Source organism: Leptonotus elevatus, chromosome 7 (genome assembly GCF_054856555.1).
Source record: "Leptonotus elevatus isolate MCC_2025b chromosome 7, RoL_Lele_1.0, whole genome shotgun sequence".
Taxonomy (NCBI): domain Eukaryota; kingdom Metazoa; phylum Chordata; class Actinopteri; order Syngnathiformes; family Syngnathidae; genus Leptonotus; species Leptonotus elevatus.
The window spans coordinates 3852841-3872744 of NC_141245.1; the positions used below are offsets into that span (position 1 = coordinate 3852841).

Consider the following 19904-nt stretch of genomic DNA (forward strand, 5'->3'; position numbering starts at 1 on the left):
CCTATGCTCCACTAATTGACCCGACTCTGCAGATCTCAGTGCACTACTGGGTTTATATTCAATCAGCATTTATTTCATGTACTCAGGACTCATATCATTCAGTGATTTGTAGGCTAGTAGTCGTAGTAGTAACCAGTAGTAATCTATTCTACAGACTAGTCGACTTTTGTACTGCGTAATGACGTTTAGAGCTTGATGTCGACAGCAGTGGGGCAAATCCCCGAAACAGCAAGTCTATCTGTTCCAATACTTTTGCTCACCTAAAAATGAGGTGTTTCATTACAAACTAGACATGTGCAATTTCTGGTGAAATTGCTTGTAAATGCTTCATTGAAAATGATGGAAGCATGTTGAAAGACGTGGAATGCTTTGGAATCATGGAATGTAACAGAACAGAGCGATGTGGAATGATGAGCAATTAAATAACATTGAATTATGTACAAAGGGATTGAACTATGATGTGGAAATTTTTGGGGTGCGGTGCACAATTCTGGACATTTTCAAATCCATTAGAATTTATGGGACTAAAAAATAAATTTACAAAATTGAAGGTTGGCCCTCAAAAGGAAACGTTTAAATATAGTTGGACAAAATATATTGTAACATAATCTTTAGCTTTCCATTTATGTGTGTCCATCAGAGCCCAAACCCCGCCTTGACGTTTTGCGTGAAGACCCACGACCGCCTCTATTACATGGTGGCACCCTCGGCAGAAGCCATGAGGATCTGGATGGACGTAATAGTCACTGGAGCCGAGGGCTACACTCAATTCCTCAACTGACCACGCATGTGTTGACAAGCTCATTTTCGGCAGGGACTCTGAAGACACTCCCCATTTCTAGTCTACAGCTTTGTTGTTTGTTTTCTTTTTGAAATCACACGATGTCACTGTGTCTTCACCGCCACTCATTGAAAAAGGGAGCTCCCTGGAGTCTACACACACTCACACCTCTGTATATAAAACAAAATGTACACCTTTCAAAGACTTTAAAAGCCTTTCTATATTGCCAAATGGAGATCTTTTGTATTAGCGTTTTTCTTTCTGTTTTTTTTTACTCTGTTGAAAGAATTGCCAAATGTCAAGAACCTATATTTGTTTGAGCCACCATGTGCTCGATGAAAAGGTACACTTGTATTTACAATAGAATGCAGCAAAGCTCTTCATCCTCCTCCTTACTTTGTTCTTGTGTGGCCCCACTAGTAAGCAACTGTGTCTTTGAAGATATCACACATAGCATCGACAAAGCTGCTTGTTTGCTTTCAAGTCTTCTTACAGGTACAGTCCTGCTCAGGGCTTTGTTTAGCAGTGCAATCTAGGGTTTGGCTACTGTCGACTGTTTATTCGATTCTCACACAAGTGATGAAAGTATTTTGTGTATTTAGATAAGGATTTCTCAGTGCCATGATGATGACACAATTCAACAGTTTTTAAGTTCAAGGTAGGCATATTTTGTTTGTGGATTCTAGTAGGCTGTTAGCTTAGCATCATTGACATTAAAAGAGGGACCTATTAGTACTCACTTGCTCTAAAGTCCCACCATATAATGTATCAACTTCAACTCAAAGACAACTTTTAGTGTCAACAGGGTGCCACTGAAGTGTTTTGTTGGCTTCTTCCTACTTACTGAAGGCTGAACATGACAAAGCTAATAGCATTAGCTTCATTCGCTGCACACTTCAGAATTTTAATTCCACTGTGATAACTGTACACTAAACATTAAGACAAGTAGTGGTCTGTTTCCCTTAATAAGTCTGTGCTAAAGTATTTATTTCCCCCCTCATCAAGCACACACACAATTGTATTTTATTTTTATAAATGGGCCTTTAGCTACCTTGATACTGGTTAGCCATCAGCCTCACTAGGCCTAAAACAAACCACATCACAAATGCTAGAGATAGGGAAGACCAATCATAAAACATTTTTTATCGGTATTTTTAAGTGTGTGTGTGAATACATTACTAAAATTGCGTTCATAACAACACTGGACAAAAATAGATAGCAAATACATAACGGTTAACTATAATGGTGTATTTTACTAAAGCTTTATTGTTTAATGCAATATGTGCTCTTAACCAACCCAACAATCAAAACAAATGAGCTGTCTTTGAATGTAATTGACCTGATGCATCAGTCAACTCATATTCAGCATTGTAACATTAAGAGTTCACACAGAGTGACTTTGATATCGTGTCGTCCGTGAATTTGTGTCGGCATATTTGTCATGAATTTACCGGTCTGTAACAAGCATGGGAGGAGGATCTGGAACTGCGTGTAGTTGAGTAGGTTAATCATAATTTAAGGTTGTTGTGCCTCAGATAGTGACGTTTACCTCCCAAAAATTAGTCTAAAGACCTTAATATATTATGTCTTCCTTGCTTTACTCTTCCTGCACATGTGTGTGCAAACCAAATCTAACAATGGCAAGGCTGTTAAATCCTGTCTGTTGATATATGATATGCTGTCGTTATCTATATTGAAAGAATATAGTGTATAAAAGAAGGTGCCTGGATGAAAGTATACTATTGAAATGAAACACTACAATAGCATTATTTTCTTTATTGTTCATTTTATTTCATGATTGTTACAGTTCAACTTGTATGGTACTGTCGTGATGAATTTTATCTACTTTAAAGAAAGGTACACACCCCCACACACAGCACTCTCTTTTTTTCTACGGATTGTGTTTTTACAGTTTTTGGTACCTTTAATCATCTTCTCCTTTGAGTTAAAAACATGGATTTGTCAATCCTATTAAAACTGTTACAGAGCATGGTCTGTTTTTTCTTGGTTCCAGTGGGTAACATAAAAGTGTTGGGGTGAGGCAGCAATAACTAATAAGTAAATTCAAAATGTCCAAATCATTTGCAATCCCAGGGATTTCCCTTAAAATCAAAACACCAAAGGAAAGAAAAAGACACGTCTAAAAGTTTGATGAACATTTATAGTCTTCCAGATTAATCTTGGTAGTCTCCTCAGTGTTCATTTAAAGCTCATTGGTAACGTCACCTGTAAAACAAACATACTTTGTATTAAAGACATAAAAAGATAATCTTTGCTCTCAAACCTAAACCAAATGTGGACTCAAAATTCTTGCCGTATTTAGTTTAATTTAGCATCCTGAAAATTATTCTAGCATGAATATGATTGTGCACATGTTCATTTTGAAGATTTTGACAGATTCACCTCAAATGTACAATCAGTCGCTGAAAACTCATTTAAAATACATATTACAACACAATTGTTACCCAGTGTGTTTTGCATTAGCCTAACCAAAATAACCTGATGAATGATCTGCTTTTAAGTTTTAACTTGTACTACCATTTAATTGGATTGAAATTCAGTTTTAAATTAGAGTGGAATCTTACAGGTTAGGTACGTGATGCTCGGAGTCTTCCAAATTGTTCATCTTTCAAAACAACTCCTAGGGGACACAATACAAATAATTTGTTAATCTGTGAAACTGGCACCTCACGAGGCGCTGGAGCCTATCCCAGCTGTGCATGGGCAGTAGGCAGGGTATACCCTGAACTGGTCGCCCGTCAATCGCAACAACCATACACGCTCACAATGTCAGACGATAAACCTGATCCATGTGACTTACTCTTTGCACAGGGGGATGTGTACTCTGTCGCAGCCACATCACCTGCAAATAAAATGAGGTTATCCTTAAGTGATTCAGAGAGGGGAAATTCAAGTTTGGCAGCAGTACAGGGTAAAGATCAAATATGGCGGACATGGACACGATTGTAACAGAAGAGGATCTTACTTGGCTGGTAGTAGTCGTACACTTTGACCACAGCTGCTTTCAGGTTCTCGACAGGCACATCCTGCTCCAGTGTCATTTTGTAATCCACTGCCTCACCTCTCTTCAGCTGCAAACACAAAGCACACGGCACTGAAGGGGTTTGCGCTTCTGTTGTGGGGTTAAAGTTAAAGGTTAAAGTACCTGTTAGAATAAATGTACATTAGTTATCCCATATTTACTCATATAGTATTGCAAAGCACAACTCGTGCTCTTGCAGCTTCAAAAACAAAAACTGTGCCCTTATCAGAAGATAGCGGCTGGAACATTCAGTACAGAAGAAAAACATGTTTACATTATTATCTGCATAATGACCCATATCCATGATGGTTTTAATTTTGCTGCTGTGTGCCCCCCTCCCCTGTAGAGTAGCAACAGCTGTGTAACTAGGGAACGCCTTATAACAAATAAATACATAAAAAGAGAGTGCTCGGGAGAGTGTGCTTCAGAGCGGTAGGAAATGTTTTTGTCGAATCATTTCATACATAAAAGATTTCTGGTAATATTTTTAATGTCGGCCTACATACTGTATTTACCCGGTATTACTGAATTTCAAGCGAAGACGGAATGTTAAACAGTTGTCTTGGAGTTTTATCTTATTTTATTACACAATGTTTATTTTGACTTATTTATTGTAACCAACAACAACAAAAACAGAATACTAAAACAAATACAAACTAAACTGAAATAAAGCATTTTTCGAAAAAAAATGTGTTTTTTAATACAACCCAGGCCTCTTGCATATGTGGATATAAACCGGATATGTATGTGATGCATCGGCGGTATGAGCGCTCATCCGTACACAAGAATAAATAAAGTTCATACCCCGTCCAAGTAGATGTTGACATAACCTTCCTCCAGTTCCACACGCTTCACTGAGGGTTCGCTGTTTAACTAGAGCATCACACAGTAAACGGCCATCAGCGCAGTTCAAACGACAACAGGTGACACAAATATTTGAGGGAAGAGGGAAAAAAATGAACTCACCAATTCCAGAGATCTTTTAGCCAAAATGTGTCCAGACAGGAGTTTGATGTTCATGATGACCATGTTCGTCTCCTCTCTCCTGCCCTGGTACCTGCAAACACAAAACCGTTTCTTTGCAACTCTCTTGGAAATGTTTAACATATTCAAGACAGAAATTTTTAGGGGTAGGTACTCAGCACCACCTCACCCCCCACAAGGTCCCCATCAAAAAAATTATTTACATAATCAAGATAAACAGGAGCAGAAAGATTTAATGTATTAATTTCTGGTAACCTAATCAAAACTACTAATAGTTGAAAGAAAATATAAAATCAATGAATTGTTGACCAGAAGCTCGTGTGGATATAAAATGTCTTCAGTCCCCTGTTAATAATTGTGTTTAATCAAACTCAAAACCGCACCATTACATGAAATATAATATGTTATTATGATGAACCATATGGGACACAGCGTGAATGAATTCTAGAAAATTGTGCTCCAAATGCTTTCGAGGGCACGCGCACACACGTACCGGGCTTGGATGGAGAGGATGATCTCCGTCTTGCTGGGGTTGCACTTTGATGCGGTGTTAGCGACGATGTCAAAGACGGAAAAGTCGGCAGGAGGGGGGATATTGTAATGCATGGAGATCTGGAAGGACAGGACAAACATGCGCTCTTAACACTTCTGATGTTGAAGATAGACAATCAAAATCAGGCGTGGAGTAGGAATCAGATTACTGCAGGTAATGTACTAAAAAAAATGCGATCATTAATGCAATGACAAAATGCTCTTAAAAAGCGTGAATCCGGTTGGGAACTGAATTGCATGCATAAGGTTGCCAAGTAACACATGGTACCTGTGCCAGAACACAGCTCCGCCCCTCGGCTGCAATGGTGTATTCTCCGGGGACATCGCTCAGGTTCTCCTCCTGGTACAGGAGCCGATTGCGCTGGTCCACTATGAACACCTTGTTCACACCTCCCAACGACGTCACCGTCACTCTAGTCCTGCCCCCCACGCTGTAAGTGGCAGCAGCGTATTTCGCCAGCGCCTGGAGAGCCACCACAGTGTCCTGAGGAGCACACAGTCAGTAAGTCTGCCCAGATGGGAGAACCTTCTCCAAACTGCTGCTCGAAGCTTTGCCTACCTGTGTAGAAGAGTAGCCTCCGTACGAATTTTGCTGCTGCGTGAGCCAGCGCACGATGCCAGAGACATAGTCCAGCCCGAAACCTTGCATGGCAGGCCCGGAGAGCAGTGCCAGCATCACATAGGAGGTCATCTCCACCGCCACAGAATCAAGTCCTGTGCCAGACGTCCCCTCTCGTTTCCAGTGGCGGGTTCCATCTGCCACAAGAAAGCACTGGTAAACATTCTGTTCTTCAACATTGCGTTAACCAACAAGTCATGACGACTACAGATTAGTTCAGAAAACTCAGCTTTGATTGATACTGTTAGAGCGAAATTCATGGGGAAAAAAACAAAACCATATTTGAAAGTGATCCAAGATGGTGTCCTGTGAGTAATGTTCTGAGGTACCCATCGCTATGGACTGCTGGTGCAAGTAGGTGATGAGTTTGCTCCTCATTTCCTCGTCCCTCGCCAGGGTGAAGGTGTAGGACATCAGCGCTGTGGTGTACAAGTTGTCCCTCTGGCCGGCTGCCTCCTTCAGACAGCCCAGAGCGCTCTGGATCACAGGATCCTGTCACAAAACCGGTGCACACATTGAAGGGATCCGAAAGTCTCAAGGTGAACTCACAAAATGTATTGGGATCCACCAAAGTCTAAACGGCTTCCTTCCAAACATTTGCTGTCATGGGGAGCTCACAAAAAAGAAATTCTTGCTTGTACAGTTAATTTAACTTGGTAGGTGAATTTGTAAATGAAGATCCAGTGAAGCACGGCAACACATGAGGATGGCGGTCTACTGTTTGCAAAATGGGAAAGACGTCTGACTCACGTTAATGTCGGAGTCCAGTTCTAACAGGGCGGCAACGATGTAAGCTGTCAGGGACACGTCGTCACTCACTCCTCCCTGATGGCACATTAAAACATGCATTCATATATCATTCTATGCTTTTCATTTTTGTCCTGTAACAATAAAATAGCCAAGACAGGGAACCCAAAAAGGCACCTTTGTTCATCTGGTAATATTGCATCATTAAAGACAGCAAACCATTCTCAACGCAACACAATACAACACAAACTGGTCAAATAAATAAATAAATACCACCTTCATGTGTGGACTGAAAAATATGAAATTGAGCAAATTGTGACATACATGGTAGATTTCAGCGAAAACATCTACATAAACTGTCGTCGTCACCTTCATGCCATTGTGGAAGAGTTTGCCCACAGATGTGATGCAGCCGTCACGCCCCTGCTTTGAGTACAACCACTTCTTGGCATCTTGAATGTGTTTGGGATCTACAAAGATGTAAGGCTTTGCTCCGCCAAATGACTTCATCACAAAGGTGGTCAGCCTTGAGAGAGAGGAACAGACACTTTGGAAACACTTCCTTGTCTCACTTGACAGTTGTAAGCTATTATTATTGTTGTTGTTATTTGTTCATTACAGTCCTACATTACTTCATGAACACATTCAAGGTTTTTTGTCAAATTTTTTGTAGCAAATATTAATTTGTGATTGGACGCTTGAGTCCGTGGTTCCACAAACAGTGACCCCATTGAACATACTACAAAGTGCCAAACTGCCCAGCATTTCAACATTTTCTTGTATTGCAGTTTTCATCTTCACATTACTTAAGTTAAAACTGTTTCCACAACTGAGGGTTCATCCCCCCCAAATGCCACAAAGCACCGTCACTGATTTCTGCCAATGCTTTCCTACTGACCAGGTGTTGCCAGACTTATCGCTCTTCCCGAACGCGCTGTAGGAGCCATCGTCATGCTTGTAGGTGAGCTCCCTTTGGTATCCTGGAACACACACGTGCAATACGTTTAAACATAACAACGTCAAACAGGAATTTGCTAATAAGTAATGTCCTAAAACGGTAATTACTCATTTTTAATAAGTGTTGCCTGTACTGTACGCGGATAGCCGCCACTGTCTGTATGTTGACAGTTGTCAGTCACTCAACAAACAGATTGTGTGAGTTCGTGCCGAGCAACCGGAAAATCCATCGTGCCACTCACATTAATCCGAGGCTCGATATGTTACTGCCAATCCTAATTTAATGAACTTTATCAACTACAAATGCCTCCTTGCTGTGTGATATTTATTCCTTACTTTCTATTTTAACAACTTGTGCAGTGTTTGTTCATTCTCTGCTTTTAATTAGTTTTTTTCTATGAATGTTTTAGGTGAGATGCACCAAACAGATACCCTTTTAAAGGCAATGGGGGCAGGGTTTATGCAAATTAAAACTCTGCGGGCACAAGTATTTTACAAGCATCACCCACCTAAAACAATGCTTAGCTCCAAAAAGTACCACTATCATGACCAAAATGAAAATAGAGTAGCGTCATAGACTTAAGTGTTCATCAAAAATGTGAACAAGGTTAGTCTATTTTATATTTTTACTGTAAGCTACGTTGATGTGATGAGGTACATTTAGCATGTATTTGCACATGCATGCAATGAAAACAGCAGAGGCCCCAGAATTGAATCCTGTGGAACACCATAAGTTCCGTTATACATATGAATTTATATTGCACATATTCATCCGACCGCTTTCTTTTTTTGCTTGACATAGTTAGTATGAAGGGATTACAATAATAAAGAAACCACACGACGTACCATCACAATAGTCACTAGTCGACTACTGAGCGCACCAAATTCCCTGCAGCCCCAGATGGGCCAAGCAATGTAGCGTGATCACCTGCAGCCAATGATGGCCAAGCGGGTCGTATCATCATGAATCACATGAGTCAGGTTTTGATTTGACCTCCGCCGTACCCCTGAGACTAACTCATCAAACCCCTGGCGTTCAATCGATGCCAGGTTAAGAACCACTGGTTTAAACTACTAACTAAATTCTGTTATCTAACCTGTCCACCAGTTTTGATGAAGACAATATTTTTTTCTTAATCCCTTTTTGATAGTCTTGTGTTGTGAGCCCCTCTTCAATGTTGCGAATGACGACTCACCGCTTTCGAGGAAGCGCATCGCCTTCTCCAGAATCTCAGCAGTCAGTTGACCTGTGCTTTTCAGGTAGTTGAGAATGAAGATGTTGGGAGCAAATTTCAACATGTTCTGCTCGCCACAGCCATATGGCATTGCCAGAAGTTTGTCCAGGTTCTTCATGGCTCGGCCCATCAGGTCACCTACAGGAAAATAATCTCATTAGGGAGGGTTCGATGAAGAGGAAATTAAGTCTGAGTGTTTTTTTGGTTTTTTTACCAAGCACAGAGACAGTTGCTCTGACAGATCCAGCAACAAACTTCTTTGGCAACACAAGAGAGATTTTCTTTTCCTCTGGTCCATCTGGCAACAGAAAGTGTGCAAAAAGTGAGTGAGTGTGATCGTTTACTTTCGACACTACCTGCCCGGTTATGCTTTTGTATGAAATACCCACAATGTAGTCTTATCGGACCTGAAAGAATCCATCTCCAACATGAGAACTCACACCATTTAACACCTCCACTTTAAAAACACCACATTAATGTACTTATGTTTATTTGTAAAAAAATATATATATATAATAATAAAACATAGTGAAACTAATTTTAATAATGTAAAGAAAAAACAATATGAATCCATCAAACTGTCAAGTGAAAAGATAGAGAAACCGGGTCCAGCAAGATTTTGAGAAGTTTGAGATATAAAAACGTACCTGCAGGACAGATGAGCGCGTTGTGACTGATGGACTGAGGTGTTCCTTCAGCCTGCAAGAGAAACCAACACGCAAAATGTTCAACTGGAATGAATAACACAAAACATCAAGTCAGAGACCCCCCCAATAGATATCAGATGTGATTCACGGATCCTCAAAAGGCTGAAAAACCTTCTGGGACTTTGTTTAGAACGCAATTATGCGTTTTGTTTATACGGCCTGAAAACTGACAATCAAGGCCAATGTTTAGGGGTACTGCGAGGAGTAAAAACACACAAGGAATTTGTCTTCACAGTCACAATCCATCCGAGAAATACAATCATGACAAACAGAGCGGTGAAAGAATGGGAAGCCAGGTGGTCCACTGATTACTGTCCCGAGTTTCTTAGATGGGGGGAAAAAAAGAGAATTGAGGAAGCTGGTAGGGGACAAACAAAGTCCAAACTGTTCTCCTCTACAACGGAACACAGTATGGACCTGGAAAAAAAATAACTTGAACATAGCACAACAATGATGAGGTAGATGCAACAAATTTTGAAGAGGATTTAGGACCCCGTAAACTAAAAGCTCACTTTAATACTGCAAATAGAAAATGTGACATTTTCTAAGGTGACCTCTGTCAGTCACGTTCCCTGACAATCGCTTTCATTTCACTCCACATACACTGTTTGAAATGAAAATCCCATCTGCTGATGTCATGTCAACCAAGTCGTGTACGGTATGTTGCATCTGACAGGCACTGACCTCCACCAGCAGGCTGCGGACCACAGTGTCAATACGGCCCACGTCAGGGACAGAAACCATCTCATTGCCACACCGCAAGTTGGTCTTCAGGGCCTCGGCGCTCACCTTCACATCGACCTTGCCTGCATGTGTGCAAACAAACAGTCTTATTCAGAGGTCACATTAAGGCATGCGTCTTCAGTCTAGCCTTCCACAAATTTACAGTCAACAGCTTTCCGGAATCAATTATTTTAGGGTTTATTTCCCTCAACTCCACATAATTTCACTGTTTCACCCAAATGCCAGCCTTATTCGCTGTCATGACGTTCAAATATGATCAGTCTTATATACAGCAGAGTGTTAACTAAATTTCCTTTTGAGAGCTTATAACAAATGCCAAAACATTAAGTGATGACAGAATGAAATAAAGACTGTAAATTCAAATGGCAAAATACCTCATGTTTGATTTATTGAAGAACATAATATTCAAAATGGGATGAAGAAGGCAAAAATAATTTGAAGTGATGTTGTCATTCTTACCAAGGGTAGTTGGAGTGACAATCCAAGAGAATGTTTTGCTCTCTTCACTGCACAGACACATGCTGTATTGGCAGTTGTCACAGTTTCTGGAGGTATACGTGTCAGACTGAGCCAGTGTAACTTTCACCTGCAGACATATTGCCGGAATCAGGAATGTGATTTTCAACAGGTTTAACGGGTCCCATGACAACCAGGTGCTACATGTTACTTATTTCATGTCTCACTGATATTTACCATGATGCACTTGGAGAGATAGTTGAAGACGGTGGCTTTTAGAGTAAACGCTTCCCCACGGATGACAGAGTAGGGCAGCGTGAGACTGACGAAGAAGGGCTGGAAGGCCGTCAGCGCAGTGGTGGGCGCCACACCAAAGCCTACAGAGGAGACGCAGAAAGCTCCAGCGGCCCACTTGGTGATGGTGTCTGGGACCGTCTTCATCACATTCACTGTACCCGTGGCGCTATACACGCGCAAGCACAGCAGGCAAATTAACAGGTTGCTTCAGCTCAAAAAACACTTAGAAATGTAATATTTCAATAACGTTTAGATTTTCTGCCATGTTAGCATGCTTACCCAACAGAAACTAGGTCCCAGATCCATGTTTCGGGGAAGAATGTCCTCACAGTTTCCTCCTTCTCGTCCTCAATTTCATCTCCAGCACCAGGAGCCTGCGCCTCATTGAAGATTATGGGACCCTCGGCACCGCCTGCGCCACCACCTGCGCCACCTTGTATGAAGACAGAAAAAATTACCTCAACACAGTTACTTTTGGATCAACAGAGGACAATGTCATTGATAAATTGAAATGCAGTAATCTCCTGTTTTCCACTTCTTTCACTTTTTCCTACAGTACTGGAAAATGGTGGCTGTTCATTTCCTCGGTTGATGGAATTAAATTTTGTGCCATTGCAAAGCAAAGCTGAGTATTTACAGCACTCTGGAAAAATAAAATTCATTAATAATACATGGTGATGGTAGCCTTCAGATGCCATGCTATAGAGGTGGAATTCGTGAACAAGAATCAGTTCAAATGAGAAATCAGCAAGCAGCATTGAGGGACTAACTTATCTATTGCAGCAAACCTACCTTTGAAGAAAATTTGATATCTATATTGGCAGTCGAAGGGTTTCTTCACATCAGAATTTGTCACAAGCTTGAGTCCAATCTCCTGAAAAAAAAAGATACATTTGTCACAAAACATTCATCTCTGTAAATAATGCCTTGATGGAGATTGTTTGTGCACTGGAAAACAGAACACAAATGCAAACATTCATAAACATCTTAGTTAGAAATTAACACTTATTGCTTAACCAATGAATTTGCATCCATTTTAAAAACTCGCAGTGTTATACGCTATCCCAAAAAAAGTATCACTTTCATAACAAAGGGGCCTCACTTATTTTACAGTCTTTTACTTTATAATGAATGAATACATTGCCCTTACAAGTCAATGTCACAGTGCTTCATGTGGTCTTCAAGCAGTAAAAGTCAAGTCCAAAGCCTTACTTTAAAGATGCTGAAAACATCATCCTTCTGAGTGACTGGTCCATAATAAAGTGAGCGCCGGCTCCTCCGTGGCAGCAATATCTCCTCTTTACCGAATGGTCCGGGGCCAGGAAAGCATGGATATGGATATGGTCCAAACTCATCAATATCATACGGGTATCCTGACAACCTCTGCACAGGCAGCTGATTGTACACCTACACACAGTTAAACACAATATTAAATCAAAACTCAAAATATATTTTCTTTTCTTTGTGGAGCAGTTTTGCATATCAGTTTTCTTTGTGGAGCAACATTTTTTGCAGGTCAATCTCAGGTCGGGTGGCACATTGGAACACTGGTTGGAATATTGGATATTTTTACTTAGTTTGGTGTAAAGTTCAACTTATCTTACATAGTCAACGGTGAGTTCCTTCTCTGCCTGCAGCAACAGGACGCTCTGGTCAATGGCTCTAAGAGAGCACAAAGAGCCAGGCTGAGCTTGGAGTTTCAATGTGGTTTTCTCTGCTGGAAGCTCCTGGAGGGACGAGAACTGAACAGAAACCTGTACAGAAGACAGCAGGGGGTCAGTGGCGACAAATCCAGTTTTCAAATGATCTTTAGTTTTTTATCAATTTCATTAAAACTCAAGTGTAAAGTATATCCGTTGTTAATTTTGTATTTCAAAATCTCCAGGCAGGTACAACCTTGTTCTTGAGACAGAGCTGGATGGGGAAGTCCTGGCTGTCCGCCACAACCTCGCCACCAGGCAACACGGTGGCAACTAAAACCTGTGCAAAGGGTGCCAGGTCCATCACTTGATGGAGGGGTATGGTCACCTCTCCTTTGTTCTCTGACAGAGGTAAGAACAAGATGTTAAATGTAGAATGAAACTAATTGAAGCAGGGACAAACTGGTTACTCTTAATAGTAAAGTAATAGACTTAACCAAGCAAATCAATTAACTAGAAAAATAATAATAATAATAATAGCAATAATAATAACAACGTTAAAAAATAACTACATAATAATAAAATAATAATAAATAATAAAAAGTTATTGTTGATAATGGTTTAAAAAAGAGGCAATGCTCTTTCAAGAACGGATTGTACTAAAAAGTTAAATACAACTGAATTGTACTTGGGCAGTGATTATTTTGCATACCACCAGCGAGAGCCCAGATACCACTAGTAGTACTAATATCTCATTTTGTGAATCAATGCAATGTATAATTCCTTTATGGATTGGTTTAAGCCTGTTTAATAAATGTAAGTCGAATAATTTTAAGGTGGTCCTTGCATCCTTTGAATTTTCTGTATGCGGGCCTTTGAGTAAAAAGTTTAGATAATGCAAACTGCGAGTCGCTGATGAAACTTCCACACGTCTGTTGAATGTGGGAAGAATCAACACATGCAAGCACATTTATATGAGTAAAATTTAAATCATATTACCTGTACCCATTCTAACAGCCACTGGGATACTGCCATGTTGCACAAGTGCTCCTTTGGACACCACCTAAGAAGTACACGTAGGATCAAAGTCAAGTGTGACTGTACCCACACAGACATTTGAAAGTTGTATATTATTCAGTCTGCTTCTTACACAGTGCTAACATTTCTAGTTCAAACTGAAGTTGCCAATGCTGAGATCAACTGGACTCACCAAGTAGTAAAACTCTAAGGTCCCCTGTCCCTTTTTGAGCTCCTTTCCCTGGATGATGTACCGAGCTCGTACCGTGGCACCTTTGTTACAGGCGATGTTCCCGCTGACCGGCATGAGCTTCAAAAAACTACTACTTTGGGAGTAGAACTCAGAAACGTAATGGTAGGCATTCCTGTATTCTGGTTTTCGAATCTCTGGAATATGCACATTGTCATCAACCAGCTGGGACTTGGCCTGGTAACACAAAAAAGACAGTTGTGAAATTCTAAGACAGTTGCCACTTTGAATTTAAGATCGGCCGAGTCACGTGGTCGTTGTGTAATCGCAAATGAACTTTAGCAGTTAAGCAGTCAGTCAGTAAAGCCCATCAAGGCAGTGTATCACTGCCTTTGTTGTTAGTGCCAACTATATGACAGAATGCAGATGGATTTAAAACTTTACCAAAAAACAGGTTTTTGACATTGGCCAAGTTACGGCGAGGGATGCTGCAGGTTAAATAAAGTTATTTTAAACGAAAAATTATCTCCCTCAACTTGCTGGTGTACACTGTAGATATATTTTCAAATAAGTGATGAATTAGTGTTTTGGACAATGCATGGTAAACAAAAAGCACTGTATTTACTAGATTTCTATTTACCGTTTTGATCAAATTCGATTTTTTTATTTGTTCGACTGTGACGTGACGTAGCTTGGCATATTTAGGCTCTCAACATGTCAGTTTAAAAAAACAAAATAACTTTATTACTTATTAGTACTATTCACCACAGTGGCCTAAAAGAAACAACATTGTAGTTACAAACCTCAAGATTCACATTGTCCTTCCAGTTGTTGGTGTCCAGTGAAAACGAGGCCACGCCTTCTGTGTTTGTGGTTAGTTTTAAGGTGATTGAGTGCGGGTTGAATAAGTACACAGGCTCATTAGCCACAGGTTTTTTGTCTGGACCAGTCATTTTCACCTGCAAACAAGATGAATGAGGACAAAATGTTAGATTTTGGATGGACAAACCTTAAAAGAGTAAAAATAAATTTGTCCACATCATACATGTCAACAATCTCGTATTAGTGGTGTGGTATGGTTGGGACTAGTTAGTACTTTGACTTCTTGTGCGCATCATGGCTACTAAATAGCAGGTAACCTTGATGAACTAACACAAAAAGCAGCATCTAGAGTGCCACTATCTTAACTTCCTTTCTTTTACCAACTTGCTCCTCTATAGACTCCCAATAATAATTTAGAATCTAATAATTAAAGTCCTTGCAACATAACTTCTATGCAAGTTTGAAAATTTTAAAATCTAATTTGAACAGCTAAGCATTTCAGTAGTACTGACCCCAATAATATCATATACATATAAGCCAGTAAAATTGCAAAAACACAACACCACTATTGAAGTTGAAATTTTCACCCAAGAGGTTTCTCAGAATGTGGTATTAAGGAATTGAGCTATTTTAACATTTAACTATTTCAACAGCCATCGAAAATCCTCCTTCAATAAACAAGAAGCAAGCCGCAGACAGCAAAGCTTTTAAAGATGACGCTTCAGTTAAATTGCGATTGCTGTCATTCAAATCGATTACAAGGACAGTCCAAGCGTCACTGGACTTGACTGGACTTCAACCGCTTTGAAGTGCAATTTGTCCTTAATCTCATTGGTTGGATATGGTTTTATCTTGGTTTACACAACATAAAAAAAGAGGAAAAAAAAGAGTGCCTACCTTTCCCGAAAATGGGATGCCAGGCCTGTACGCTTGAGGTACATCTTCAAAAGTGACGGTTCTGATAACGGCACTGAAGCGTGCCCGCCCTGTGCCTTGCAGGGTCACCCCTAAATGGGAACGAAATGATTATAAATTACAACCAGGCATCAAGTCATACAGGTAACATGATGGTGAGCAAAACTTTTCGCCAGCTTACCTGTGCCATACTCCTCCAGTTCAGCTTCCACCACAAAATTATCGTCATACATATACTTGTTGAGGGCAAACTCGTCCATGCTCACCATTTGTGTAGCACAGCCACTGCCATCGGTCTGGAAGAGTGTCACTTTTAGACTAATTGCAGTTCATAGCTTGCATGAAGGAACAGACAATAGTGGTTTATTATTGCCGACTCACTTTCAGTTGATATGTCTTGCAGATGTTTGACTCCATTGGAGAACGCCAAAAATAGCGAATTGCAGTCCTACAAAACACCGCCTTGACTGAGCCAACAACTGTTTTTCCGTAAGTGTATCTGCACGGAAAAGCAAAAGTTTATTTCAGACATTTTCATCTTTCTTCATCATCATGTTTGCTGAAATGAAAGGAATTGCATTGAAATAGTGAAACAGAGTTTCAGACCATTTGCAAGACACTTTATGTACAATTGTTTTTATTGCTTAAGTATTAATATCTCCATGTAGTTTTTTTTTTCTTTTTACAAGAAGTCATGAGGAGGCAAAGTGGGACCAAAACACTTACTTTCCACAAATCTTCAGCGTGACCTCCTCATCCAGGATTGAAATCACACTTGGGAGTTGAACAGTTACCTCAAATTTGGGCAAAACTAAAAAGTAATACAAATAAGTATAAATGAACAAAAAGAAATGTGAAACAAGTGCAACATTTTTAGAGCAACTATAGCAGACCATATTCCTTGATTTCAAAGCTGTGGGAGATTGTCTCTCCTTTGTCCGTGGTGGCAGTAATTACATAGGTTCCTTGCGCTGCCTCGGGAATAATCGGATGCGAAAGATCGAGGATTCCAGTGTTGACAAATTTATCCAACCACTGAGCAATTCGATTTGAATTGGGATCCTACACGAAGACAGACACAAAACACAAGTGTGCTTATTGACTGTAGTAATAGTTGCAAGGAACCATCACCACACAACCTGAACGGGACTTTTTCTTTATTTTGTTAAACTTTTTGTGGCACTTGATCAGTAAGAACTCCAGCTTTGATGAATGTCTAACTGAAATAAAAAGTTTACATTTTATTGCCACTTTGTGTTAAATTGCTAATAGTGTTCATGAGTTGAGAACATGATTAGAACATACGCACGTACGATTCTCCTGAGATTCATACAATGATCCATTGAAGTCTCTCTTAAAGCAACACACCCACTATATTATATTTCAAATGTTTTCATTGTGGCTCTCAGCCACTCAAGTGATCATAACGGGCTCTATTTTCAAGTCTAGCATGAAGCGCAGTTTAAATGTGTGCTTGGGTGGAGTTTTCTTTCTTTTGGTATTTTTATAGACAACACAGGTAGAAAGTTGTATTTGCGCCATTGTGGGATTCTTACCTGAAGCTCCACCACTGTATACTGAAAAAGAACAAATAGACAAGTCAAACTCTTCTCAAATAGATGTGACACATACATTTTTACAGCATGCTTATTATAATGACAAACTGTCAGTTGGCTTTTGCACATTTGGTCCTGACTCATATTGTCTAATTTGATTTCTTGCATTCTTTCTTTTTCAACCTGAGACAAACATGGTGGAGTATCTTTAAAGATAATTAAAAACTTACCAGTCGGTCCACAGGGATGAAACTGGAATCCATGGAAACAATTCGGAACTGCACTGTAAAGGATTGCAGTGAAATATATATATATATTTTTATATAAGTTTTGTTATTAAGTTTCAAGCATTGCTTTAAATACATTACATACAGTCGAAATGTCAGATTAAACAAACAGAAAAGAGGATAGTTTTCCTTTTGTGTTAAGTTTCAAAAATGGTTCTTGAGATTTTATGGACCACATCTATGGAAGTGTGGAACTCCCAATGTGGACCAAACATTTTTGACTGGAAAACACATTTGAACGTGTTTGCAAGCTCGTTTAAATGTATTTCAAATACGTTTGAAAGTATTTGCAAGTACGTTCAAATCTAGATGCTAAAGAAAAAAAATTTTTTTTCCCTTACTAGGTATGCGCATGTGCATAGGGTTTGACTGATGAGGTGATCGAGCAGCTCATTTGCCGTACGCTCACATCATCATTAAATTGATTGTGGTAATACTTACCGGTCTGTCCAGGTTTGTAGATGGGTTTATCAGTCTGGACAATGTGGATGAAAGCAGGGGCCATAATGAGGATTTTGGTATTTTTGTACATGGTGCCACTCTCCCCTTTCACAGTGACATTCAGGGTTGCCACAGTACGAGTGCGCACTAGTGGGACCTACGTGCCAAGAACGACACAGACAGAAAACAGATTGAAGAAGGGTAGGATCAATAAACAGATGAACGGCTCCTTGTACAATAAAATAATGATCACCTTTATAGGTCAAGAAAAGGATGGTTGGATAGATAGATATACTTGTTTGATGACTAACGTACCTGAAAGTTCAGACAGTCGTAATAGTCCTGTGTGACTGCTTGCTTCATGATGAGGGTGCTGCGAGAGCCCATGTGCAAGGTGACACTCAACACAACGGGCTCTGTGGGCTCATTGATGAGGGCGCAAAGCGTTTCCTGCATCCCTCCTCTCACCTGGGAGCTCACGGTCACAACAAAGATGCTACACGGGTGGAGAGAACACAAACTTTACTACATACAACACATTCTGAGTGGCCCCTTGATACAAAGCCCAAAAATTATTCAGAAAACGCTGATAAACATCCCGTTGTACTGATGGAAAATTGTGGATCAGTTGGGTCAAGACTGACTCTACTTACGTGTCGTTGAACTGAGCCGATGATGCACCTTGCAGAAAGACAGATGCAAGTATGATCGCCAATGTATGGAGGGCCGGTGCCATGTTTGCGCGGCACACACAGCGCGTTGTTCTGGCCAGTCTGAGAGGATTTCTGCACCAGTGCACTCGGACACTGATGCAAACCTTTTGGACTTTGCCTTTTTTATACTCTACCGATCCACTGCAACCCCGCCTTCACAAACACTCCCCTTCGCATTCTTCACCCTGCTGCCAAACGAGTTTTTCTCCCCAAAAGTTCAAACCGGACGATCCTGCTGCCAGTGGTCCACAAATTATGAGGAATTTGAGAGATGTGGCAGGGGCAAGATGGGCCTTAAATCAGCTGTGAGATTGAACTCCATGTACCATCTATTGTATGTTGGTTTCTGTGCAGCTTGATCGTTTTATTGTGTTTGATTTTGTTGCACTGTTGCAAACCAAATTGCCCCCTGGGGACAATAAATATCTTCTTCTTCGTTCTTCTTCTTTATTATTATTATTATTTGCTCCAGTCGCAATATTGAGCATATTTTCGAATATGTCAAACTCCTGAAGTTTGCAGTCAACACCACAGTCATCGCCCTCATCATCAGCAAGGACAAGTCTGTATATCGACAGAAAATGCAACAAAAATACTTTGATGTGGCCAACACAACCTGCGGTTGAACACCCTCAAGACTGTGGAGCGTTTATTTAAGCAAACATCCTTGGCCACAGCTGCCCATCATGCTGTCCAACTGCTCTGTGTCAACCTTCAAGTTCCTCAGATTTATTGTCTCTCAGGAACTGAAGCCCCGCTTGCCATGGGTGCTGTTGTGGCAGCTCTATGCAGCAGTCATTGAATCAGTCCTGTGTTCATCCATCGCAGGCTGGTTTGGTATTGCTACAATAAAGGACAAAATCCACCTGCAGCAGGCAGTAACAACTGTGGAGAAGATTGACGGTATCACCGTACCCACTGGCATGTTGCAAGAACTAACACAAAGAAAATTGTCTTCAACCCTCCACATCCTGGTCACCACCTCTTCGAGCTCTCATTAAAACTACCAGACGTACAAATAGCTTTTTCTATTGCCTCCCTGAACAGTTGACTCATAATTCATTTTATATTGCTTGATGACTCTGCACATCACTTGCACATTGGTTATTGTTTGATACTACGGCATTAAAGGCATCATTCTTTGTACTTATGTGCTATGTCCCAAATGTCATCTTTGTATAGTTTTTCAGACATTTTTTCC

General features: G+C 40.4%; 2 protein-coding genes across 20 annotated transcripts in view; one reads left to right on the forward strand and one right to left on the reverse strand.

Annotated features, from left to right (window-relative positions):
• The window catches only part of phldb1b (pleckstrin homology-like domain, family B, member 1b), a 107112-nt gene extending 104341 nt beyond the window's left edge, over positions 1-2771 (forward strand). For all 19 annotated transcript variants that reach the window (XM_086079748.1, XM_086079750.1, XM_086079751.1 and 16 more), the window contains one exon: positions 641-2771. In XM_086079748.1, the coding sequence (XP_085935874.1) occupies positions 641-781 (141 nt within the window). In that variant the 3' untranslated portion in view covers positions 782-2771. The remainder of the gene's footprint in view (positions 1-640) is intronic.
• On the reverse strand, positions 2554-18726 carry LOC147170401 (alpha-2-macroglobulin-like protein 1). Its single transcript, XM_086079769.1, has 37 exons — positions 18644-18726; positions 18306-18486; positions 17991-18147; positions 17493-17545; positions 17263-17283; positions 16600-16768; positions 16433-16517; positions 16088-16205; positions 15888-16002; positions 15689-15798; positions 14773-14928; positions 13973-14206; positions 13762-13825; positions 13019-13164; positions 12727-12876; positions 12335-12529; positions 11915-11996; positions 11402-11555; positions 11063-11288; positions 10829-10955; positions 10310-10431; positions 9566-9617; positions 9133-9216; positions 8880-9056; positions 7625-7706; positions 7096-7252; positions 6730-6804; positions 6309-6471; positions 5920-6116; positions 5629-5844; positions 5302-5420; positions 4791-4881; positions 4629-4697; positions 3768-3873; positions 3603-3644; positions 3367-3422; positions 2554-3007 (listed from the first exon to the last, which is right to left on the reverse strand). The coding sequence occupies exons 1-36, from the start codon at positions 18724-18726 to the stop codon at positions 3370-3372; spliced, it is 4431 nt and encodes a 1476-aa protein (XP_085935895.1). The 3' UTR covers positions 2554-3007; positions 3367-3369.
• Between the last annotated feature and the right edge of the window lie 1178 nt (positions 18727-19904).